Source organism: Grampus griseus, assembly GCF_964374135.1.
Source record: "Grampus griseus genome assembly, chromosome: 8".
In the NCBI taxonomy this organism is placed as follows: Eukaryota; Metazoa; Chordata; class Mammalia; order Artiodactyla; family Delphinidae; genus Grampus; species Grampus griseus.
The window spans coordinates 39503987-39530691 of NC_139002.1; the positions used below are offsets into that span (position 1 = coordinate 39503987).

The 26705-nt window shown below is 38.7% G+C and overlaps 1 protein-coding gene across 1 annotated transcript in view; it reads left to right on the top strand.

Annotated features, from left to right (window-relative positions):
• MRE11 (MRE11 homolog, double strand break repair nuclease) overlaps positions 1-26705 on the top strand; it is a 64388-nt gene that overhangs the window by 32620 nt on the left and 5063 nt on the right. The window contains exons 13-18 of the mRNA XM_082660219.1: positions 811-984; positions 6699-6755; positions 14450-14669; positions 15586-15669; positions 23114-23172; positions 25007-25074. Of these exons, the coding sequence (XP_082516345.1) occupies positions 811-984; positions 6699-6755; positions 14450-14669; positions 15586-15669; positions 23114-23172; positions 25007-25074 (662 nt within the window). The remainder of the gene's footprint in view (positions 1-810; positions 985-6698; positions 6756-14449; positions 14670-15585; positions 15670-23113; positions 23173-25006; positions 25075-26705) is intronic.

Below are 26705 nucleotides of genomic sequence, written 5' to 3' on the forward strand. Positions count from 1 at the left end.
GGAATAAATGTCCACAAACTTAGTGGTTTAAAACAACACAGGTTTATTACCTTACAGTTTTGTAGGTCAGAAACCAGACACTGGTCTCACTGGACAAAAACTGAGGTGTTGTCAAGGCTGTGTTCCTTTCTGGAAGCTGTAGGGAAGATTCCATTTCCTCATCTCCTCCAGCTTCTGGAGGTACCCGTGTTTCTTAGCTCCAGGCCCCCTTCTTCCATCTTCAAAGCAAGCAACGCTGGATCTGTCTGGCCGTCATTTCCCCGGATACTTCTCTGTGACTCCCTTCTTCGGCCTCCCTCTTCTATTTTCAAGGATGCTTGTGATTGGACTGGGCCCACCTGGATAGTCCCTGATAATCTCCCAGTTTTGTAGCAGCTGGTTAGCAACCTTAATTCCATCTGTAACCTTAATTCTCCTTTGCCATGTAACATATTCACAGGTCCCAGAGATTAGGATGTGGACACCTTTAGGGGCCATTTTTCTGCCTACCACACTGGTTAACCTGCTCTCTTAGTCATCAGCTGCTATTTCTGGACTCTGTGTCCCAGCCTCTCAGGCCTCTGCATTTTCACAAGTCCTGTACTCTACCCCTGTTTCTTGTTTTTACTTTGCTTTTTCTGGCCCTTAATATTTATCAGTAGGCTTAATTACCATCCATTGATTTATTTTGCTTTGCTGTGTTTTCCCTCCAATAACTAGATGACTTTTTTGTCTTTTTCTCTGGTAAAATTATTCTGTAATTTTCCTTTCTTATACAGAATTGTTTTGTAAGGAAGATGCTGCATCCAGTGATTTATATGTCTCTTACAGAACGTGCAGCTCTCACTTCTAACAGAAAGGGGAATGGGTGAAGCAGTACAAGAATTTGTGGACAAGGAAGAAAAAGATGCCATAGAGGAATTAGTGAAATATCAGTTGGAAAAAACACAGCGATTTCTTAAAGAACGTCATACTGATGCCCTAGAAGATAAAATCGATGAAGAGGTGAGTAACTAATTTGGGGTGGAAAATCTATTATTTAGATAGTCTCTCCTTAAGAGTAGCTCTAAGTTTCTTGCTGGTAAATCACTAACTTCACTGATTTGTTTAGTTTCCTCATCTATAAAATTGAGATCATAAAGTGAGGATTAAATTAGAAAATGTCTAATAAGTGTCTAGAACACAGTCTCAAATATGATTGATACCCAGTGAATGTTAGTTTTGTTGCCCATAGCTAGTATCTTCTCTTGAAGATCATGAAAGTGCTTTAAAATGAACCCCATAGGGTGAAAATGTCTGCTTATCTCAATTTTTTATTAAGTTTTGATTGAGATTTTGAATTTCATCTAGGAAATGCAGTCCCTCTGAGCATAAAAGCAGAGGAAAACTCTTTAGATTTGACTACATAAAATTTTTAAATGTTTGCATGTCAAATTGTCAAAAAACAAAATGAGAAGGTATCGACATGGAGAAAATATTCGTATGTGGGCAGAACAAAAGGTTAATATTCTTACTGCGTTAAAGGGCTCTTATGAATCTTAAGAAGAATATTAAACATTTCAATAGAATAATGAACAGAGGACCTGAATAGGTGGTTCACAAAAGAAATATAAATGGCTAATAGGCATATGAAACTGGTATTTAACCTAGGATAATCAAAGAAGCTCAAATTAAATGTATTTTTTATCTATCAAAGTGGCAACAATTTGAGAAAGATACTTAGTACTCTGCTGGTAGGAGTATCAGAGTTTGAACAGCTGCAATGAAAAGCATTTTTGCCTTCTTAAGCATGTCAAGAAGCTTAAGATTTGTCCTTTAACTCAGCCCTGGGAGATTTTCCTAAGACAATAATGAGATAGAGATTTAGAATGTGGAGTAATTTATGTCAGTGTTATCTGCAGTGGGGAAAAGTTGGAGATGTTTTGGTAAAATAAATGTTGGCACATACACAGTATGGAATACTATGCAGCTATTAAAAATTACAGTTTTGAAGAACATGCAAAAGTATTTTCAGTGTTGAGTGGGAAAAGAATTCCAAAGTGGTAAAACTATACACAATGTGATCCCAGTTATTTTTATTTTATATGTGAGTGGGTGCGTGTATGCAAAGAATGGAAGAAGATATTCCAAACATTATCAGTGGTTATGCTCAGGTCGTGGGATTATAGGGGATCATTTCCTGTATTTTCCAAATTCCCTCTGAGCAGAAGAACATAATGTTATGTTTAAAACTCATTCCCTTTTACTTTTATTTTTGTGCTTTTAGTCATTTAACATGATTCTTTTAAAGCCTTATGGTGTCAACTAATGTACAACCAGTAATATTAAATGCCAGGTACTTTGACAGGGAAGGCAGCTAATCCACACTCTAAAACTACTTACCCTGTGGCTCTGCATATGTTAGGTTCATAAATTTTTAGCATGGGTGGATTTGTCAGCAAGTGCCGTAAATATAACATGACCATACCCCCTAAATGTAAAATGCAACACTGCAAAACTCCTGGGAGATAACATAGGAGAAAACCTAGATGACCTTGTATATGGTGGTGACTTTTTAGATTCAACATCAAAAGCACGATTCATGAAACAAGTAATTGATAAACTAGACTACATTGAAATTAAAAACTTTTGCTCTGCAAAAGATAACGTGAAGAGAATGAGAAGACACGCCACAGACTGGGAGAAGATAGTTGCAAAAGACAAATTTGATGAGGGATTATTATCTAAAATATACAAAAACTCTTAAAATTCAACAATAAGAAAATTTAATAATCCAATTAAAAAATGGGCAAAAGACCTCACCAGACCAAGGAAGGTAGTCAGTGGGCAAGTAAGCATATGAAAAGATGTTCAACATCTTATGTCATTAGGGAAATGCAAATTAAAGCAAGGAGATATGCCACTACACACCTGTCAGAACGGCCAAATTCTAGAACACCGACAACACCACATGCTGGTGAGAACGTGCTGCGGCAGGAACTCTTAGATTGCGAGTGGGAATGCAAAATGGTGCAGTCACTTTGAAAGGCAGTTTGTCAGTTTCTTATAAAAGTAAACATACTCTTCCCATACTCTCCAGCAGTCGTGCTCCTAGGTATCTACCCGAAGGAGTTGAAAACTTATGTCTAAACAAAAACCTGCACATGATATTTATAGCAGCTTTATTCATAATTGCCAAAACTTGGAAGCAACAAAGATGTACTTCAGTAGGTAAGTGAATAAACTGTGAAACATCTAGACAAGGGAATATTATTCTGTGCTAAAAAGAAATGACCTATCAAGCCATTAAAAGACATGGAGGAACCTTAAGTGACTATTACCAACTGAAAGAAGCCAATCTGAAAAAGTAACTTAATGTATGATTCCTGCTATGTAACATTCTAGAAAAAGTAAAACTATGGACATAGTACAAAAATCACTGGTTGTCAGTGGTTGGGCAGGGATGGGATAAGGGGATGAAAAGGTGGATTCACAGAGGATTTTTAGAACAGTAAAACTACTCTGTATCAAACTGTAATGGTGGGTTATACATGTATACATGTCATTATACATTTGTCCAAACTCATAGCATGTACACCACCAAGAGTGAACCTTAAGGAGTTTAGGTGATATGGAGTATGGAGTGTCAGTATCGGTTCATCAGTTATAACAACTGTACAGTTCTGGTGGGGGATGTTGATATTAATAGGGGAGGCTGTGCATGTATGGGAAATCTCTGTGCCTTCCTTTTAATTCTGCTGTGAACCCAAGCTGCTCTAAAAAAGTAAATAAATAAAACAAACAAACCCTCCTTCCCACCCTCCACTCCCCAAAATGATCATCCACACCAGGAGTGACATCATGACTTTTGAGAGAGAGAGAGAGTGTGTGGGGGTGTGTGTGTGTAGCATGGTGGCTAAGAGTATGGACTATAGACCAGATGACCTTACTCGCTATGGAACCGTCAGTGAAGTATTTAACCTCTCTGTGCCTCAGTTTCCTCATCTATGAAATGGGGATAATAGAACCTCATTCAAGGTTGTTGTGAGGATTAAAAGAATACACGTAAGCCCTCAGTACACTGACACATAATGCGTGCTCGGTATTTTTACTCTGATGCTCATTTCTCTTCTGTGAATGACTCAGTGCTTTTGATATATCACATGCCACCTCGAGCACTGTTACATGCTGTGCCGTCTTTTAAAAAAAATATTATTCCTGTATTCTTCCCCTTCTACTGAATCTTAACAAACATGCTGCTATTTCTTTCAACAAAACTCTGGAGCCTAGATCCTGTTTCCCTTTCGCTGTTATTCTATTTCTTTTTTCCTCTTTTATAGCAGAATTGCTTCACCGAGTTTTCTGTATTTGCTGCCCAGATTCTTCGCCTTCATTTTTCTCTTAAATCCATCTATTCAGGGGTTTCGACCCCCTCTTTCCAGTGAATTTACTCTTGTCAAAGCACCAGTGACCTCCAGTGCTAAATCCATTGTCCGTTCTCCATCTTAAATCTCACTTGACCTCTTCTTAAAACCTTTTTTCCATTGGCTTTTAGGGCTCCACACTCTTCTGGTTTTCTTCCCAGCTCATTGTCTGTGTATTCTCAGTCTCTGTTGATTCCTCTCACCTCTCCAGCCTCTTAAGTTGGAGTCTCCAGAACTCAGTCCTTGGACCCCTTCTTCGTCTACATATTCCTTTTGTATTCTCACCCAGCTTCCTGGCTTTAAATACTGTCATCTGTGATGACTTTTCAAAAGTCTAGCCCAAACCTCTCCTCTCAACTCAAGACTTATGTAGCCAACAACCTGCTAGACCTTCCACTCGGATGTTTAATAGACCTCTCCAACTTCCAACATTCCCAGTCTGAATTGCTGAACCTTAGCCCCTGCTCTACCTGTAGGGTTCTAGTGGAAGCGCTATTCTTTCATTTGCTCAAGCGGTAAACCTTGAAGTTATCCTTGACTCCTCTTTTTCTGTCACCTATATCCTGTCTGGAAATCCTTTAACTCTACCTTCAGAATATATACAGAATGTGACTATTTCTCACCACCTTCATCTCTATCAGTGGTCCAAGGCCTGGCCATTTCTCACCTAGATTACTCCTGTTGCCTCCAAACTGGTCTCCTTGTTTCTGCCTGTGCTTTTCCTCCACACTCTATTCTGTCCTCAGCTCAGCTGAGCTGTTGGTGATCCTAACGTAGTTTAGATGAAGTCACTCCTGCCTAAAAACAAAAGTCCTTACAGTTGCTCCCAAGGCCTTACTCAATGTGGTTTCTGTTACTTCTTCATCCTCATGTCTGCTCCAGCCCAGCGACCTCCTTGCTGTTTCTTAAACATACCATGCTTCTGCCCCGGTGCCTTTGCATATATTCTTTCCTTTGACTGGAATGATTTTCCCCCGTTATTTTCAAGGTTCATTCCCTACCTTTTAAAATCTTTGCTACCTTCTTGCTTTGCTACTTTCTCCGTGAGGCCTTTGATGATCATCCTGTAGCCTCTGTCCGCACTCTCTGTCCCTCTTCCTGCATTACTTTTCTCTGAGCACTTAACACCTTTTGCAAAGATTTCACAGGTTCACATATTTGAAAGGACTCATAAGACTCCACTGAACATACTCACTTAAAGTTTTTATTTAAAGGCAACTGATAACGGTACAGCAAGAGAAGGAGTATAGGCAGGCATTAGGGATCTGAGAGATACCAGGCATCTGTTTCTCATGTCCTTATATGCACACAGCAAACCCGGGACAGAACACCAAGATCTGTGCAGAGGTTTCCAGGGAGTCTTTTACGCCTCTCTGGTCGCATAATCAAACCACGCCGTCTAACTGCTCATGCAGGTTGAAATCCATCAGTAAATAATTTGGCCCTGGGAATGCCAGAGGCTCCTCAGAGGTAAGGGTGGAGCTTTCTCAGTCTAGCTGTAAATTAACTTGATCCTATACACTTTCTAAAATACAACATAACTTTTTATTTTGTTTCTTATTTTGTAACACACACACACACACACGCACGCACACACTGATTGTAAGCTCCATGGAGGGCAGAATTCTTGACCATTTTGTTCATTATTGTATTCTCAGTTCCTGCAATAGCACCTGGCACATAGCTTGGCTCAGGAACTATGGGCCGAGTAAATTATTAAATAAATGGAGTTTATTTCTAGCTATATAACTATATTATAAGTGCATTGTGAGCAGGAACCAGTAAAAAAGGAAGCTTTGTATCCTTCATGGCACCAGGACCAGGGTTGGCAGACAGCAAACATTTGGTGGTTGGCTGTTAGCAAAATGGATCTTCAGGGGCCCACCCACTTCAGATACCATTTCAGAGAGCCTCCTGGATGACTTGCAGCCAGGTGCCCAAGAGTGATTTGAGCAGTGTAATAATTCAAGCCTATTAAAAGAGAGGTTTTTGTTTTTAGCTCTTTTACTGAACTATAACACCCATAGGACATTAGAATTTTCTCCTTTGCAGTCCGACAGGCTGTTTTTCAATGACTTGGAGCATTTGATCAGCAGGTAATATCATTTTGCTTAGGGCCAGTTTTCCTTAGAGTACATTTCTGAATTTTTAATGTAAGTCACTGGGGGAATATGACTTCTTTAATCTTTTGTGAAACAAAACTATACTTGAATTTCCGAATTTTACGTTGTAATGGAAAACATCAGTTAATCAGTTTTATATTTACATAACAGACATGTTTGTAACATTTTTGTGATTTATTCTGTTATAATCCAGGTACGTCGTTTCAGAGAAAGCAGACAGAAGAACGAAGAAGACGATGAAGTCCGAGAGGTAATTTTTCTGAAAATTCCTTTATTATATGTCAGCTTGTTAAATCAGAATAACTAGTAGGTTTATTTAGAGCAGTCAGTCCACAGGATCTCTTTTGGGTGGGTAGGACTGAGCAGGCGTTGGCTGAGGACCGCTGCCTTTGACTTATTCCAATTCGGCCTACGAGTATTCGGCTTGCTGATATTCTCTTTTTTTTCCCTTTTGCTCTTGTCGAAAACCTACTTAATTGTGCATGTGTGTATGTGGTGGGTGCAGGCATGGAGGGGAGGCGCAGGAATAGTAGCCCGAAGAGCTCTTTTTAATGAAAATAATTCCCAACTGCTATTATAAAATAATATAAAATTTAAACATAGAATTGCCGCATGATGTAGTGATTCCACTTCTGAGTATTTACCAAAAAAAATTGAAAGCAGGGACTCGAACATGTATTTGTACACCAGTGTTCATAACATTATTTACAATAGCCCACAGGTAGTAACGATCCAAAGTCTATCAAAAGATGAATGGGTAAACCAGATGTGATACATACATCCATTGGAATATTCTTTAGCCTTAAAAGGAATGAAATTGAAGTATAGAATGGAACATACTATATCATGGATAAACCTTCAAAACATTATACTAAGTGAAGTAAGTCAGACATAAAAGAACAAATACTGTGTGATTCCACTTACATGAGATACCTAGAGTAGTCAAATTCATACAGACAGAAAGTAGAAGAGTGATTATCGGGGTTTGGGGGAGGTGGTTAGGGAATGAAGGGTTATTTAATGGGTATGGAGTTTCAGTTTGGGATTATGAAAAAGTTGTGATGGATGATGGCAGTGGTTGTACAACAATGTGAATGTACTTAATGCCACTGAAATACACACTTAAAAATGGTTAAAATGTCTTACCCCTAGGTTCTTCATGACATTTTTTTTTTTCTTAAATTCCATATATATGTGTTACCATACGGTATTTGTCTTTTTCTTTCTGACTTACTTCACTCTGTATGACAACCTAGGAGTAAGACAGGAATAAAGACATAGACCTACTGGAGAACGGACTTGAGAATATGGGGAGGGGGAAGGGTGAGTTGTGACAGGGCGAGAGAGAGTCATGGACATATACACACTAACAAACGTAAGGTAGATAGCTAGTGGGAAGCAGCCGCATGGCACAGGGATATCGGCTCGGTGCTTTGTGACCGCCTGGAGGGGTGGGATAGGGAGGGTGGGAGGGAGGGAGATGCAAGAGGGAAGAGATATGGGAACATATGTATATGTATAACTGATTCACTTTGTTATGGGGCAGAAACTAACACACCATTGTAAAGCAATTATACACCAATAAAGATGTTAAAAAAAATGGTTAAAATGGTTAATTTTTATGTTACGTATATATTACTACAAAAAAGTACAATAATACTAGGGTAGTATATTTTTAAATCTCGCAAAAAGTATATGGAAACATTGTCTTGCCATTGGCCCTATGCCTCCACTCATGAGGTAAATTCATAGAAGTAATGTAGTTCAAAGATACCAGTAAAGTCCACAGTCTGTTGTACAGAAAGATGAAGTATTATCTGAGTATAATGTTTGAGATGCTAAAATGAAGATGTAGTATTTAGACAAAGGCAAAGTATGAAATTTGGCAATGATGATAATTCATTCAAAGAAGTAATAGTCATAAAAAGGCATGTGTGTTTTAAATTTTGCTAGATTCTGCCAAGTTACTCCAAATATGTTGCACCAGTTCCTCTTCCGACCAATAGTATTAGGGAGTGCTTTTTTCCCTGCATCCTTCCGGCCATGACATATTACTACATCTTTTGATCTTTATGATCTAAGTGGTGAGAAATTATTTCTTACTGTTGCTTTTAACTCATACTACTTGTATTACTAGTGAGTCTGAGCAGTTTTTATGTTTAATAAGTTATATTTATATGAAACACCTGATCATGTTCTTTGCATAGAATATTTTTTTCTTTTGCCTAGGGCATTGGTCTTTCTCTAATTGGTTTATAAGAGCACTCGTTTTGTTATATAAAAGAAGTATCCACTTGTTCCTGAGAGTTTTTTGTTTGTTTGTTTAAATCCAGAATGGGTAATGAATTAAGAGCTTTGTTGGCATCTGTGAAGATAAGCATGCAGGGTTCTTCCTCCTGTGTTCTGTTAATATGGTGAATTATATTATTTTCTATCCTATTATTGACCCAACCTTAGTATCACTTTGTGAAGCCCCTGATAATAGGTGTACTGGTCTTTCCATGCACCCCGGGATTCCTTTTGTTTGCTTTGATATTCATGAGTAAGATACTGTAATTTTCCTTTTGTACATGCAGTCCTTTGTCAGTTTTCAGTACCATGTTATGCTGCCTTTATAAAAACCAGCTGAAAGCTTTCTTTCTTTATGCTCTGTTCCTATTGAAATAGCCATGGAATCATCTGTTCTTTGAAGGTTTGGTAGAATTTACCTGTGAAACTTTCTGGTTGTGATCCTTTTCAGGAGTGTAGTTCTTTTAAGAATTTTCTCAAAATGTTGTTAATTAGTCTGTTGAGACTGTCTAGCTTTTTTTGATTCAGTTTAGGTCATTTATTTTCCAAATTACTTAGAATTGAGCAAAGTGTTTTATCACAATTCTTTTAATTCTCCTTACATCTTTTTCCCCTCCATTCTCCTTTCTTTGCTTTAATTTAACAATTCGTTTTAAAATTGTTTCATGTGTTCTGGTATACAGTATTTTTATTATCATTTTCTAGGTATTCTACAATTTTTGTTTTGTTTTGCAGTTTGGAGTCCAGGCTTTTGTCTTATTAATTTCTAATTTTATTGCATTGTGATTAGAAAGTATGATAATATTCCTTTTACTATTTAGGATTGATGTTTTTCTTAGCATCCCATTATATATTGGTTAAAACATTTCATGGGGTCTTGAAAAGAAGTATATTGTTTATTTTCAGAGTACAGAGTTCAACATGTATCAGCTAGATCTACCTTATTATCTAATTTAGATCTCCTTTTTTCTTTTAAATATATTTTTTTTATTTTATTTTATAAATTTATTTATTTATTTTTGGCTGCATTGGGTCTTCGTTGCTGTGCGCGGGCTTCCTCTAGTTGCAGCGAGCGGGGGCTACTCTTCCTTGTGGTGCACGGGCTTCTCATCGTGGTGGCTTCTCTTGTTGCGGAGCACAGGCTCTAGGAGCACGGGCTTCAGTGGTTGTGGCACGTGGGCTCAGTAGTTGTGGCTCATGGGCTCTAGAGTGCAGGCTCGGTAGTTGTGGCACACGAGCTTAGTTGCTCTGCGGCATGTGGGATCTTCCCAGACCAGGGCTTGAACCCTTGTCCCCTGCATTGGCAGGCAGATTCTTAACTGCTGTGCCACCAGGGAAGTCCCTGTATATGTAGTTTTTAATGTAGAGCTAGTTCTTGTTATTCATGGTAGTTGTGTTCTATAAAGTCACTGTAAACACTGAGTGAACACTGAACTGTTGCTCCTAGGGGAAATATAGGAATAGGTTCCTGCCAGCCACTGGTTACAACATTTTTGTTAACTGATTAATACATAACCCTTTCCATGTGTGTTTCTGTTTTAAGACCTTACTCAATATATATCATTGATTCATTAGCATTGAACTTGTGGCCCATTCAGTGCATGCCTTAATGAAGCATATATGACACATGTGTTTCCTCCATAAGGCACATCACAGCTTCTTGCACTTAAGAACCCTAGACAGCACTTCAGCACTACACTGGGGGCCGTTTTAAAAGTAAAATCCCCAGCTGAAAGCACAAAATTGTGAACACAGCACTAAACGTAGTGTGAAAAGGATACTCGTTTAAAGAAGGCTGAGTGTCGCCTTGTTCGACCTCATCTGGGAAGGTGTGTGTCAGGCGATTCAGAATTTGCACCTCTCTGCACGTGTCCATGAATGACCACAAATGCATCAGGAGTTAGAAATAAATTTTGGCAAGTAGGTGAATTTGCATATACGGAGTCTGAAAATTATGACTGACTGTACTTCATCTGCGACAAGAAAGATGAATTGAAATCTTTTTCAACTATTTTTTCTTTGTATCTTTTTGGTTGTATTCCCTAAAGTTTTGTTCTTTTGGAGTTGTAATGCCATGTTGAGCCGTTCCCGTAGTGACTTAGCTGTTGTTTCACTTCAGCAAGTTCATCAGCGTGAAGCTGGGTTACCTCCACCTCTCCCCACCCGCTGCACTCCTGCTTCTGCCCTGCCTGCTCTGTGCTTATCTCCTCATCTAGCCCTGTCTCTCCATATTTCATGGCACCACACAGAGCTTAGAAAAGCTCTAGATGCCTGTTCTTAGACCCAGAACTAGTCATTCCAAGCAAGAGAGACTGTTGTCATGGCCTCTTGGCACGGGTAGATCAATTTTGGAGCTCTCTACACTGTCTGAAACTCTTCTCAACTTTCTCCCTTAGCTAGGCCACATATTCACTATACCCATTAACTCTTTCTCCTAGGTTTTGTGTTTTGTGGGTGGAGCAATTTTCTAATTTTATTCAAAAAGCTATTTTTAAAATTTTTGTTCTCCTTGTTACATTTTGATAGGTTTAAAGGAAGACATCAGGGCAGCATTGCTCTTATTCTGTTTTTAATCAGAAAATCTATATTCATTTCAGAGTTAGGATATTTCATTAAGTCTCAAACTTGTCTTTTCTAGACAGTTTCTTATCAAATTAAAATTTATTAAGTTAAAATCTTGGCCCTCACGTTTTTATTATTTTCCAGGTGTTCAATTGTTTTGTTCTACCTAATTCTTTTTACTATATATTTGTAAGAGATTATTGCTTATGTTTTTCTGATTACAAAAGTAATATTTTAGAAAACGTACATTGTAGCAAATTTGAAATATTCAATAATAATGAAGAAAACAAAAAGCACCCTAAAATTTCATCACCCAGAGATAGCAGCTATTTTTGGTGAGTTTTTTTCTTTTCTTTTTTTTTAGTGTCATGAAAAAAGGAATCACTATCTTTTATTTAAATCCATACACCTAAAACAAATATCATATAATATCGCTTATATGTGGAATCTAGAAAAATGGTACAGGTGAACTTATTTGCAAAGCAGAAATAGAGACATAGATGTAGAGAACAAACATATGGATACCAAGGGAGGAAGGGAGGGTGAGATGAATTGGGAGATTAGGATTGACATATATACACTACTATATATAAAATAGATAACTAATGAAAATCTACTGTATAACACAGGGAGCTCTACTCAATGCTCTTTGGTGACCTAAATGGGAAGGAAATCTAAAACAGAGGGGATATACGTATATGTATAACTGATTCACTTTGCTGTACAGCAGAAACTAACACAACATTGTAAAGCAACTATACTCCAACAAAAATTAATTAAAAAATATAAATCCATACACCTATTCTCAGTCTTCATCTGGGTTGAACTCTCAGCATCTTTTAAAATAAAACTATTTTTCAAAAAAAAATTAAGAGGGCTTCCCTGGTGGCGCAGTGGTTGAGAGTCCGCCTGCCGATGCAGGGGACGCGGGTTCGTGCCCCGGTCTGGGAAGATCCCACATGCTGTGGAGCGGCTGGGCCCGTGAGCCATGGCCGCTGAGCCTGCGCGTCCGGAGCCTGTGCCCCGCAATGAGAGAGGCCACAGCAGTAAGAGGCCTGCGTACCGCAAAAAAAAAAAAAAAAATTAAGAACAAGTCCATTTACAAGAACATCAAAAAGAGTAAAATACTTAGGAATAAATCCAATAAAAGAAACATAAGACTTGCACAATAAAAAAATCATAAAATGTTGCTGAAAGTAATTTTTAAAGTCCTAAAAAAAGTACTAAATAAATGAAATGATATCCCATGTTCATGAATTGGAAGACTTAGTACTGTTTAGATGACAGTAATCCCCAAACCCCATCTGCCTTTTTTATTTTTTGGCAGAAATTGACAAACTGATCCTAAAGCAATGGTAATTAAAACAGTGTGGTACTGGGATAAGGCTAGACAAGTAGATCCATGAAACAGAATCAAGAATCCAGAAATAAACTCTGACATTTATGGTTAATTGGTTTTCCAGAAGGGTGCCAAGATAATTCAATGGGGGAAAGAACAGTCTTTTCAACAAATGGTGTAGGGACAACTGGATATCCATATGCAAAAGAGGCTGGATCCCTATATCACACAGTATAAAAAAATTAGCTCAAAATGGATCAAAGAAGGGAAAAAAAAGGATCAAAGACCTAAATATATGCATTAAAACCATAAAACTCTTAGAAGAAAATATAGGAGTGGATCTTTGTGACTCTGGATTAGGCAATGACTTCTTAGATATGACACCAAAATCTCAAGCAACAAAAGAAAAAATAAACTTGATTCATCAAAACTTAAAAACTTTTGTGCATCAAAGGACACCATCAAAAAGGGAACAGACAACCCAAGAAACGGAGAAAATATCTGCAAATCATATATCTGATAAGAGTTCGATATTCAGAACAAATAGGGAACACTTATAACCCAACAATAAAAAGACAAATAGCCCACTTCAAAAATGGGCAAACTATTTGAATAGACATTTCTCCTAAAAGATACACAAATGAAAAGATGCTCAACATGATTAGCCACGAAGGAAATGCAAACCAAACCCACACTAATACACCACTTCGTATCCATTTGATCTTTTGTTGGGTCTTCATTGCCGCATGTGGATTTTCTCTAGTTGCATCAAGCAGGGACTACTCTTCACTGTTGTGCGCAGGCTTCTCATTGTGGTGGCTTCTCTTGTTATGGAGAACAGGCTCTAGGTGCGTGGGCTTCAATAGTTGTGGTGAGTGGGCTTCAGTAGTTGTGGTGAGTGGGCTTAGTTGCTCCGCAGCATGTGGGATCTTCCAGGGCTTGAACCCGTGTCCCCTGCATTGGCAGGCAGAATCTTAACCACTGCGCCACCAGGGAAGTCCACATCCATGTGATCTTGATGCTTGGAACATTCTTTCGGGGTGGCACGGGGTTCATGACACAAGATTATTTTTCTTTCTCTATAGATTCCGTTACTTTAATTGGTTCTTCACTAGAGAAACAAGAATCTCATAATTGGTTCTCATTACTTGCTTGTAAAGCTCCTTCTGCCGTGCCTCTAGATTCCGCCATTCTTCCTCGGAGAAATAAACGGCCACATCCTTGTAAGTCAGAGGTAACGGAGCTGGCTTGGCCATGGGCCCTTGCGGTCCCACCAGGCCCCGGACGGGGTTACGGCCAAGCCAGGTGTCCCGGCTGCCCGCGGCAGCCTCCAGCTCCCCACCGACCTCCAGTTTTTTTTCTTGTTATTTATCAAGAGCCCATTGTACAAAGTATCTCAAATGATGACAGTCTCTTACAAATGGCGGTGTTGCGTTAGGGGCGATTGCCAACATTCCTCCCAGTTCTGAAACTTTTGATTCTGTGAAATTTTATGGTTCCTGATACACATTTTCAAAAGGTCTCATTTTACAGGTATCAGTAGTATTGTAAATTGATCTAACAAATCGTAGGCACTGAATTTGATTGATGGGGGAGGGAGCTTCTCCTGTTTTACATGTTTTAGCATGATTAGTGAAAAATTATAGTTTAGACAGTTTGGCAATATGAAATGTCCATCTGAGTGGCTGGATTAATGACTTTTAGGCTGCTGCATTGTCTACTGATCTGTATTTTCCTCTTGTCATCCCTCTTAGGCCATGAGTAGGGCCAGAGCCCTCAGATCTCAGTCAGAGGAAGCTGCTTCCGCCTTTAGTGCTGATGACCTTATGAGTATAGATTTGGCAGAACAGATGGCTGATGACTCTGATGACAGCATCACAGCAGCAGCCAACAAAGGAAGAGGCCGAGGAAGAGGCCGGAGAGGAGGAAGAGGGCAGAATCCAGTGTCAAGAGGAGGATCTCAGAGAGGAAGAGGTTAGCACTGAGTCTTTCTTACACATTCACACTTGGTAGTTGTGTGGGAAATTCAGAATTGTGTTCATATTGGCAGAATTGAGTTACACAGTCCTTTAAAAATTTATTTTTACAATGCATAAAAATGGTCTTTAATGTAGTTCCAACATGTACATTTCACATATATAAATTCTGAATGGCCACATGCACATATAGTTTGAATAGTTCTTAACACGTTCTTTTTTTAAAGAATTTCATAGTGCTTCTCACACATTGGGAACATTTAATAGACATGTTTACTCTCACATGTACAAAGTAATAGTGAGGCAAACACTTAAGGAAAATGTCTAGCTAATGCCCACTAACAGCAGGAAGAAAACTCCAGGTTATAAAAATTATTATTTTTGAAAACTGCCCCTACACAATTTGATTTTTTAAAGCAATCATTAAAATAATTGCCATCATTGTGTCTAATGTGATACTGTTGTCATTGAATAGGCCAAATAATAGGAGATAGTCATCCAGTGACTTCCTGATGCATTATAGAAATCCATCCCTAGGAATAGTTTTAAATTATTTTTCTATTAAATATTTATCTGTCGGAATTTTAAGCTGTTAAAGTGGGTAGTACTTTAGTTAAAAATCTCCCAGGAGAGAAATCCCCATCTTCTAGTGATAATTGTTTTCATTATCCTTACATTTATAAATTTTTTCCTTACATTGTAATTGGAACAATATGAACGAAGTGCGGCCTAAGAATAGTCTCTGAAAATTGATTGATCAGACTCCAGATGTTTCTTCTTATATATATGTTTGACATTTTACACATAAACTATGTTTTGACATAACTTTATTTAGTGGTGTTTTTTTTTAAAAAAAACAAAAAAATCCTTAGCCACTGATGGACTGGTTTACTGACCGCTCATTATTCTAACAGCAGGCGCTGCTCTGGAGACTTCTACTCGAGGCAGAAGTTCAAAGGCCACTACGTCAACATCTAGAAATATGTCTATTATAGATGGTGAGTATAGACTGCAAAAGATCACCTAGCAGGTACTTATAAATTCCAACACAGGAAGACTCAGGAAAGCCCATGAGTAAACCTTACTGGTTTGTGTTGAATCACAGGATAAATTATGCTGCTTTAAAAGACCTTTGCCATTCATGGAGGCTACTGAAGAGGGTGGGCTCTAAAAATTAATTTTTATATCCCACTTTAGACAAATTTGGTTATTTCCCTTTTATAGAGGGATCACTAAGACATGGAAAAGGCAGTTGGTCAGTGTATCAACAATGATTAAGAGAGAAGGAACTGCTCCTTAATGTACTGTAAACTTTCTTTCCTCATGCTGCTTTTGTCCATCTCTACTGTTAGTATAGAGTCATGTGAGCTGCATTTAAGGGAAGTTATAGTTAGGATTCTTTGAATTGATTTTGTGTATGTTGCTGTGGTCTAAAAATTAGCCTCAAACTAAGGGAACCTATTTTTATAAACTATTTTAGTAATAATTTAATATAGAAATTTATAAACTATTTTTAATATTACAGTTTATGAGATCAGAGGAAGTTGTAAGTCAGATCTGTGTTGTAAGTTGTAAGTCAGATTTAAAATATATGTTAAAATAGGTGGTGATATATTTTTCTCCCTACCATTCAGAGTATATCCATATGTATTTTATTTATATTATCTTATTATTTGAGATTAATTTTTGACAGATTGGAGAGTTGGACTAAATCTCACAAGATGAAATTTATCAAGGGTAAATATAAACTGTATTTATGTCCAAAAGGACAGCTGCTCAGAGAAGTATATGATATTAGTCGGGAACCAAGTAAGAAAGACTTAAGTCACTAAGGTTGTGCAGGTTGATCTAACTGTCCAAATCTAACGGTGCCTTAAGCATTATTAATAGAAGTAATGCTTCTTTACAGCAAGGAAGTTCTCCCTCGTACTAATTGGATGTATCATGCCAAGAATACTGTGCTCATCTTTTGAAACCGTATTTCAAGAAAGATGTCAACTTTATATGATCATTCAGAAAAGAAACCATATAATATAAAAAATTTGATAGAAGGAACTTAGGATATCTAACCTGGGAAAAAATTCAAGTCTTTACAGAAATTAAGTTCTGTTATATCAAAGATCGAATAGATTTGATTTATATAGTTCTAAAGACAGTAGTTTTAAATCTATTTTAAGTTATGGATTCTGAAAGCTATGTCTCCTATCTTTAAATAAGTACTCATATGCAATTGTATTCCATTTCAGAGGGCTCAGGGACCCCCATGAAGCCTATCCGTGGGCTCCAGGTTAAGAACTACCAACCCAATGAGGATAGATGGAAAAGCTAATCACACACAGATTTAAGTTTATTATGTGATAAAGTGGACCTGGAAGGCTTAAGAACAATTTCACCTACTCCCTCTCTTATAGAAGAGGGAATTGAGCTAAGTAATTTGCCCTAGGTTGATAAAACCACTAATAGTACTAATAATAGCTAATACTTATGCGACGATTACTGCAGGCCTCTCAACAGCTCAGTGGGATAGGCACTTATTATTTCTCTGTTTTACAGAAAAGGGAACTGAGGCTTTGAAAAGATAGGCAACTTACCCAAAGTCTCACAACTAGTAAATTCTAGAGCTTGAATTGATCCCACATTCTCTGGCCTTCAGAGTGAGTAGGTAACCACTCTACTGTTAGTTTCCAGAGCAAGAGAAGATTAGAGGTTGAGCTACTGGCTCTCAGTAGAGAAGTCTTTGCATTATACGGAATAATCTATCAACCAACATAAAGATGGTGTAAGCTGCCTCAGAAGGAAGTGAGTTGTGACTCCATCAGAGGAAGTTTTCAATATTTTCTGGATGACAGATGACATTGGAGAATGGATAAAAACATCAGCTCTATTAAATGATTCTTAAAGAACCTTCTTATCAAAAGTTCTGCTGCTATGTTTTTATTCAAGGATTATTCAGTACTTGAGTAGGGCCAGCTGAGATCCTTATCTTTTGACTTTAGAAGTATATTGTCTCTGTTGCCTTTAGAAAATGGCATTTAGAAAGATGCTGTGACATTCTTGGAAGGTGTAAGATAAAAGCAGAGAAGGGAAAAGGAAGTGAAAAAAGGCAGCACGGTAAACGATCTGGGATGAGTTTAACGTGTAAAAAGCGTTGTGACTTTGGACAACTCACTCACTCTCCTAGTTTGCTTACGTGTGCATTGGGAATAATCTTGCCATACTGGATTACTCTGGGGATTAAAAGCAAAAAGCCTTGGAATTCCCTGGTGGTCCAGTGGTTAGGACTCCACCAAGGGCCCGGGTTCAATCCCTGGTTGGGGAACTAAGATCCTGCAGGCCGCGCAGTACAGCAAAAAAAAAAAAAGGAAAGCCAAAAGCCTGGCACATAGTAGGCTTTTGTGAAATGTTTGTATGTATATATATATATATATATATATGAGGTATTATAAAAAAAGAGAAAACAGAGGGCGTTAGAAAAGGATCGTGAGTAAAATATGAACACTTCCATGTTAAACTACCAAAAGGTGGTCAGTGTGCAACACAGAGGCATAGACTTTGTAAATTACTTCCTTTTACCTTAGCCCAAACTGCCTTTTCTCATCATGGCTTTGTTGTTTTATGTGAAACTTTCCTTGACACCAGTGGGCAGAATTAATCACTCAGATTGAGTCTTCAGGTTTCCATTGTTGTCATTAAGAAATTAGCTATTGGGCTTGCCTGGTGGCGCAGTGGTTGAGAGTCCACCTGCCGATGCAGGGGACACGGGTTCGTGTCCCGGTCTGGGAAGATCCCACATGCCGCGGAGCGGCTGGGCCCGTGAGCCATGGCCGCTGAGCCTGCGCGTCCGGAGCCTGTGCTCCACAACGGGAGAGGCCACAACAGTGAGAGGCCCGTGTACCGCAAAAAAATAAATAAATAAATAAAAATCAGCTCTTAGTTTAGCTTGTTGCTTTATTTGAAGTAATCTGTTTCTCCTCCGGCTGGCCGTCTCTGGTGTTCTGTACTTAAACTATGATGAATCTAGATATGGGATTCTTTTTATCCTGCTTAGGATTTATGGGGTTTCATGAAACTGTGAATTGGTGCCTTTTATCATTTCTAGAAATCCTTTGCTCTTATCCCTTCAGATATTACCTCTGTGCTATTCTTTTTCTTTCCTTCTAAGACTTCAATTAAATAAATGTATGACCTATTCACTGTGTCCTCCCACTGGAGGAGGAGTACTAACTTCCCAGAGTAGTTATAAGTGTTAAATGAGCTATGCATAACCATTACTGAGCACAGCACTTAGAAAGAATCCAATAAATGACTGCTGCTGTTAGTATTAGTGACAGTGTTTACAATTAACTCATGATAATGGATGTTTCTATAAATCAGTCTAAATTTGTCTTTTATGCAGTTGATTTGGTCCAATGGTTTTGCAGTTTAACTCCAACATTGGCCTTTTTTTGAAAAACGGAACTGACTTTTTAATATGGTCTCTGACAAAATAACCATGGAGTACTAACTATAGTTACTATAAGTTTGGGATGACAGCAACTTTCCCTAACACCATACACAAAAATAAGCTCAAAATGGATTAAAGACCTAAATGTAAGGCCAGAAACTATCAAACTCTTAGAGGAGAACACAGGCAGAACACTCTATGACATAAATCACAACAAGATCCTTTTTGACCCACCTCCTAGAGAAATGGACATAAAAACAAAAATAAACAAATGGGACCTAATGAAACTTAAAAGCTTTTGCACAGCAAAGGAAACCATAAACAAGACGAAAAGACAACCCTCAGAATGGGAGAAAATATTTGCAAATGAAGCAACTGACAAAGGATTAATCTCCAAATTTTACAAGGAGCTCATGCAGCTCAATATCAAAACAACAAACAACCCAATCCAAAAATGGGCAGAAGACCTAAATAGACATTTCTCCAAAGATGATATACAGATTGCCAACAAACACATGAAAGAATGCTAAACATCATTAATCATTAGAGAAAAGCAAATCAAAACTACAATGAGAGATCATCTCACACCGGTCAGAATGGCCATCATCACAAAATCTAGAAACAAATGCTGGCGAGGGTGTGGAGAAAAGGGAACACTCTTGCACTGCTGGTGGGAATGTGAATTGGTTCAGCCACTGTGGAGAACAGTATGGAGGTTCCTTAAAAAACTACAAATAGAACTACCATATGACCCAGCAATCCCACTACTGGGCATATACCCTGAGAAAACCATAATTCAAAAAGAGTCATGTACCAAAATGTTCATTGCAGCTCTATTTACAATAGCCCGGAGATGGAAACAACCCAAGTGTCCATCATCGGATGAATGGATAAAGAAGGTGTGGCACATATATACAATGGAATATTACTCAGCCATAAAAAGAAACGAAATTGAGCTATTTGTAATGAGGTGGATAGACCTAGAGTCTGTCCTACAGAGTGAAGTAAGTCAGAAAGAGAAAGACAAATACCGTATGCTAACACATATATATGGAATTTAAGAAAAAAAGAAATGTCATGAAGAACCTAGGGGTAAGGCAGGAATAAAGACACAGACCTACTAGAGAATGGACTTGAGGATATGGGAAGGGGGAAGGGTAAGCTGTGACAAAGCGAGAGAGAGGCATGGACATATATACACTACCAAACGTAAGGTAGATAGCTAGTGGGAAGCAGCCGCATAGCACAGAGAGATCAGCTTTGTGACCGCCTGGAGGGGTGGGGGGATAGGGAGGGTGGGAGGGAGGGAGACGCAAGAGGGAAGAGATACGGGAACATATGTACATGTATAACTGATTCACTTTGTTATAAAGCAGAAACTAACACACCATTGTAAAGCAATTATACTCGAATAAAGATGTAAATAAATAAATAAAAGCAATGAAAAATTTTTTTTAAAAAATGAAGCTTGGTTACAAAAAAAAAAGCAACTTTAAACTATAGCTTCTACGTTCGTATTATAAGTGGAGGAATGAAGAGATAAATAAATGTTCAATCCTATTATAACAAGCTCCATGGAGTGTAGAGATTTGTATAATAGTACTGGAGTTTTATTGGGAAAGGTAGATGTTACACTTATAGCCAGCAGCGGTTGTGAATGAGCGTTATCAGCCCAGACTTTTCCACTGAAGTTTGTCTGCAGAGGATAGTGACTAAGTTAATAAAAGAAGCCTCTGTCTTTGCATTTAATTTATACCATGGTTACCACTGCTGCTACTCCATCCACTATTACTAGCGAAATCATTTGAAGACCTACTACATCTAGGCGCTTGCCAAAACAAATTACATTAACCACCTCTTTTTATCCTGTCAACAATTTTCAGCATCAAGTATTATTAACACTGTTTTATAGGTGGGGAAACCGAGACTTGAAGAAGCCAAGGAACTTGGCCACAGTCACCCAGCTAGTGAGTCCACATGGCTCTAACTCTAAAACCAGAGCTTTTAACCCCCAATACAGTATGTATTGCCTTCCTAACAGAACCGAGTGCTTAATTTTCTGATAATGTTAATTTATCATACAAATATTTATTGGGGATAAAAAGAAAGGAAGGCTCTCGTTTCTTCCAGGAGCCGAGAGTTTGAGGGGTCAATTAGTGAATAACGATTGAGCAGAAATAGTTTTTGAAAGAGTCACGATTGCTGGCCTTTGCATTCAGTTGCCCTCTCCAGCCTTTTGAGTAGAGTAGGATGTGAGGCTAGTGATTGAGTAGGGTGGGTAAGAACTCTGCTTCTGCCTTTCCTTTCTCTCAGGTAGACATCCTAAGATTGGGGATAGAACCTGGAATAGGAAAAATGAGTAAATCATAAATTTGGGCTAGGTGGAAAGATTCCTGAGTTTTCTGACTAGGAGAATTTTGGACTTTGTAGGGTTCTTTGAGCATTTGACTTCTTCAAGTCCTCTGTCTTTTTATCTCCTCTTGCTCTGTTGTTTAGTTTGGGGGAAACCTTTTTTTTGTATTAGGAAACTGGTAAGGCGTAGGAGAAAATTAAACCTCTAATTGGCTCTTTAAATTTTATTCTAGGTTTTTAATAATCTGCACTTAATTCCAGTGGGGGTGTGTGTGTGTGAGGGGGGGTGGTTACCCACACCACCAAGCAGTCCTCAGACACCTGCTGGGTGTCCTGCAAGTCAACTCAATTCTGACACTACCTGCCTAGAGACAGCATCAGATCCCACAGGGGAAGGACTCAGTTCTAGAAGACTGCCCCCCTCTACTTCAGATGCCAGTCACAAGTCCAGGTTGTTATCCGTACTTCTGACTAATAGGCTATCAATCAGAGGTCCCCATGACTCCCTCCTTGGATTCAGTTAACTTGCGAGAGTGGCTCACAGAACTCAGGAAACTAGTTTACTCACTAGATTACTGGTTTATTACAAAAGATATGAAAGGATATGAATCAATAGCCAGATGAAGAGATGTATAGGGCGAAGCCCAGAACAGAGGAGCTTCTGTCCTCATCGAGTTTGGGGTCCAAGCATGGTGGCACGTGGAAGCATCTTGATTCACCACCTGGAAGCTCTCTGAACCCCCTTCCTTTTGGGTTTCTATGGAGGCCCCGCTACGTAGGAATGATTGATTAAATCATTGGCTGTCGGTGATTGATTCAACCTCTAGCTCCTCTTCCCTCCCCAGAAATCGGGGATGGGACTGAAAGTTCGAACCCTCTATTCCTGGTTGGTTCCCCTGGTAACCAGCCTCCCTCCTCAGTTGTGGTCCCAAAGTTACCTCATTAACATAACAAAAAGAACCTTGATGGCTCTCATTGCTTTAGGAAATTAGGGTTTTAGGGGCTCTGTGCCAGAAATGTGGATGAAGACCAAATGTATATTTCTTACTGTGAAATCAAAATATTATAGTTTTGGTCTCAGGAAAAATAAAAATGAACTAAATTTCATGTTTCTAACCAAGTTTACAAAGCTGAAAATGTAAGGATTCATAGGAAGGTTATCACGGAATGAAAGATAGGCTGTTTTCTAGCATTCCCTCTGGACTATTTCTTAGGTACTGAATATTTCTAACAAAGTAAAGGAGAATAAGGAAGCGCTTACTGGAACCATGTGGCTCCCACAGGGAAAGAGATTGCCAGCTATAAGAGAAGGCAGACCTGAGGAGGGCTACTTTCACTGTATTTGGAGTTCAGTCCATTAGGTGATCAGATTTTATCCTTCAGGTATTTTTCTATAAAATATTTTTAGTGTAGGTGTATTTATGAACACTGCTTACTACTTTGAGTAAACCGGGAAATCATATGAGACTGGTAGTTAGACATATAATTCCATCTCCCGATTTTAAAGCATATTAAGTGGTTTTATAATCAGTCATCATGGATTTTTTGCAGATAGGACTTAGGAAACCTTCAGCTAAAGAAATGTGCAAATTTTTCAAAGCTTTTTTAAGAATAACATAATCGATGTTTCATCTTTTTCATTATAGCCTTTAAAGCTGCAAGACAGCAGCCCTCCCAAAATGTTGCTACTAAGAATTATTCAGAGGTAAGAGAAAAAGTTTTCTAATTGTGTACCAATTGATGTTTCCTACATTATGATTGTCAGTTCTTTGGTCTGCAAAGTAAATAAAAGAAGAAAAAATGTGGAACATTAAAACTGCAGAGAACTTTACTGATTTTCTAGACTGAGGGCTTCTAGGGTTTCTGCGTGGGAGGAGGGTTTCTCTTTTTCTTTCTTTAATAATGGATCGCATGATTGGACACCCATAAATGTATGTACCCAGTAATATTTTTAAGGATAATAACGTTGAACCAAAAGAGTCCATGCATGGAAAACTATGATTGGAGATGGGCGTTCAGTGCGTAGAGAGGTCTTATTTATTGCTGGCTTCCTTTTGTTGCTTATACTCTCATAATACTCTGGCTTGTGTCTTAATGGCTGAAGCCAGACTCAAGACAAGCTACAAGGTCTGAGTCTACGGACCTCTGTGTTCAGCTCTAGATTTAACATGAAACTTCTGCTCTTCCTTTGGATTCCAAGAAGAGTCCAGAATGGACTTGATTCTCCTGTTACTCTCTTTCAAAACACATGTGTCTTACTTCCCAGGCACCATCCCTGGCCTCTACCTACTAGATGCCTGGGGTGTCCCCCCTAGTTATGATAATCAAAACGTCTCCTGACATGTCCAGATGTTTCTGGGATGGGAGGGGGAGTTAAAAATCACACCTAGTTGAGAATCGTTGCTCTATATCATACTGCCCCACCAGCATTTTCTTAAATTTCACTCCTTCTTGATCTCTTGAGTATGTGACACAATTGACCACCTCCTCTTCCAGAAAACTTCTTCTCTGTTTTTTTGTTTTTTCCTCTCATTATTATACAATTATATATGGGTATACTGGTGCTAACTTCTATCCTGAGCTCCATTTCATTATTCCTGTTCAACTATTGCCTGCTATCGCTTCAGGATCATATCTGAAAACAAAATTATCATCATGTCCACAAGGTAGCTTCCCTTCTAGATTTTTCTTTTATAGTGCAAGAACATGAGTTCAGAAAGAGCAAGTCATGGTAACTTTTTCTTTCATGTTTTTGATTGAGGTGACATAGTGGTAGATCAGGGGAATGCTGAAGGCATTTGATCCCTTCAAGGCACTTAAGACAATCTCCTGATAGTTTCATGGACAAAATGCAGAGATATTGGCGGGATTCATAGCCATTTAGACAACTTCATTTAATGGTCTTTGATTAACAGTTCAATGTTTGCCTTGGGTAGGGGTGGGTCTCAAGTGCTGCTTTTTTCACTATTTTGTCTTTGGCTTTATCAGTTGGATAAAGACATGGCAAATGTGTGTATTAAGTGTCAAGATAACACAAAATGTAGAGGAGTAGGTAGTAATTTGGATGATAGTATCAAGAATGACAAATATCTTTCATGGGGCTTAAAAGCAGCAAGTGGTATTTAACAGGGATAAATGTAACAGAAAAACAGGTCCGGTACTTCCCACACAGTCTTATACCTCATTTAAAATTGGAGATGAAGCACCGATGGCCTAGAACCCAAGAAAATCACAGGGCACTGTCCGCACATGACCCAGTGTGAGTCATTCACCAATCTGAGTGCATGTTCCTTTAGGTACCCAGGCTGCCGTGGTAGCAGAAGTGAGCTCACACATGCTGTATAAAAAAAACCATTTGTAAATGAAGAGTGACATTAGTAGGGAGGTTAGGCAGAGCTTTAGTTTTCATGGTTATTGCTTACATGGTATCTGCCTCCTTTTTTGTAAAAATATATCTTTTTTTGACATTAGTTAATGCATTTTTATTCAGATTTTCCATTCCCACAAAGACTGTTTGCTGTTTTGTTTCTCCCCCTTAGGTGATTGTGGTAGGTGAGTCAGATACGGAAGAAGACATTTTTCCTACGACTTCCAAAGCTGATCAAAGGTTGGTGCAGTGAATTCCTGCAAAAAGGAACATCTGAAAAAATTAAAAATTATCCAGAATTCAACATATACATTTCTCTATGCTACGGAAGTCTGATTTTTAAAAAAATTTTATTTATGTATGTATGTATGTATGGCTGTGTCGGGTCTTCATTCCTGCACACAGGCTTTGTCTAGTTGCTGCGAACGGGGGCTACTCTTCATTGCTGTGTGCGGGCTTCTCATTGCAGTGGCTTTTCTTATTACGGAGCACGGGCTCTAGGCGTGCAGGCTTCTGTAGTTGTGGCTCGCAGGCTCAGTAGTTGCGGCACACGGGCTTAGTTGCTCTGTGGCATGTGGGATCGTCCCAGACCAGGGTTCAAACCCATGTCCCCTGCATTGGCAGGCAGATCTTAACCATTGCGCCACCAGGGAAGCCCTGGAAGTCTAACAGATTTATTTTCAGCTAGTCACGTATGTACAAAAGTGAAAAATAGACCAAGGGGTAGTCGTGGAGTCAGTGCAGCATTATTACAAGTATTTTCACTGAAAATTTGAATAACTTGTCATTCATTTCCTTTTGCCTTTATTACCCAGTGATTTTCTTGCTGGAGTGCTATGTCCTCTCCAATTAACAGAAAATAGCTTTGTATTTTGTTAATATTCTGTTTCGGCTTTCAGCACTTCCTGTGTGTCAGGTACCATTCTGAGCCTTTGCCTATGAATTAGCTTATTTGCTGGTCACAGTCACTCCAGGAGGTAAATGTACTTATAACTCTATTTTCCCCCTTTTACCTTTGAAGAAAGTGAGGCGTGGTAGTCTACGTAACTTACCTAAGGGCACACAGCCAGTCACGGAGCCAAGCATTCTGCTCCAGGACTCATCTCTGCTGTTGCTGCTGCTTCTTCTTTTCTTTTTTTTTTAACTTTTATTGAAGTATAGTTGATTTACAATGTTGTGTTAATCTCTGCTGTACAGCAAAGTGAATCAGTTGTACATATACATATTCTTTTTCATATTCTTTTCCATTATGGTTTGTCACAGGATACTGAATATGGTTCCCTATGCTATGAAGTAGGACCTTGTTGTTGATCCATCCTGTGTATCAATATAATAATTTGCATCTGCTAACCCCAAACTCCCACTCCATCCCTCCCCCTCCTGCCTCCCCCTTGGCAGCTGCAAATCTGTCCTCTATGTCTGTGAGTCTGTTTCTGTTTTGTAGATAAGTTCATTTGTGTCGTATTTTAGATTCCACATGTAAGTGGTATCATGTGATATTTGTCTTTCTCTTTCTGACTTACTTCGCTTAGTATGATCATGTCTAGGCCCATCCTCTGCTGTTGCTTCTTCACATAATAGATTAAGCTCTCAGACCTCTGTGCACGTAATAAGAATCATTTAATTGACGAGAGGAGATTTAGAAACGAACATTTTGGCGAGAAATCTGAAATCAGCCTTGGCAGGTTTGTGTTCCTGATGACAGCAACTGGGTGACGCAATTTATGCTGTCTTTGAAGAATTGTTTAGTAATGGCATGGTGTGTATAGGTATTTCATTCATGATTTAAAGTATTTAAGCTCTACCACTTACTGAGTGTGGACCTTGTGCAAGTTCTTTTGACTTCTGTGCCTCAGTGTCCTCATTTGTAA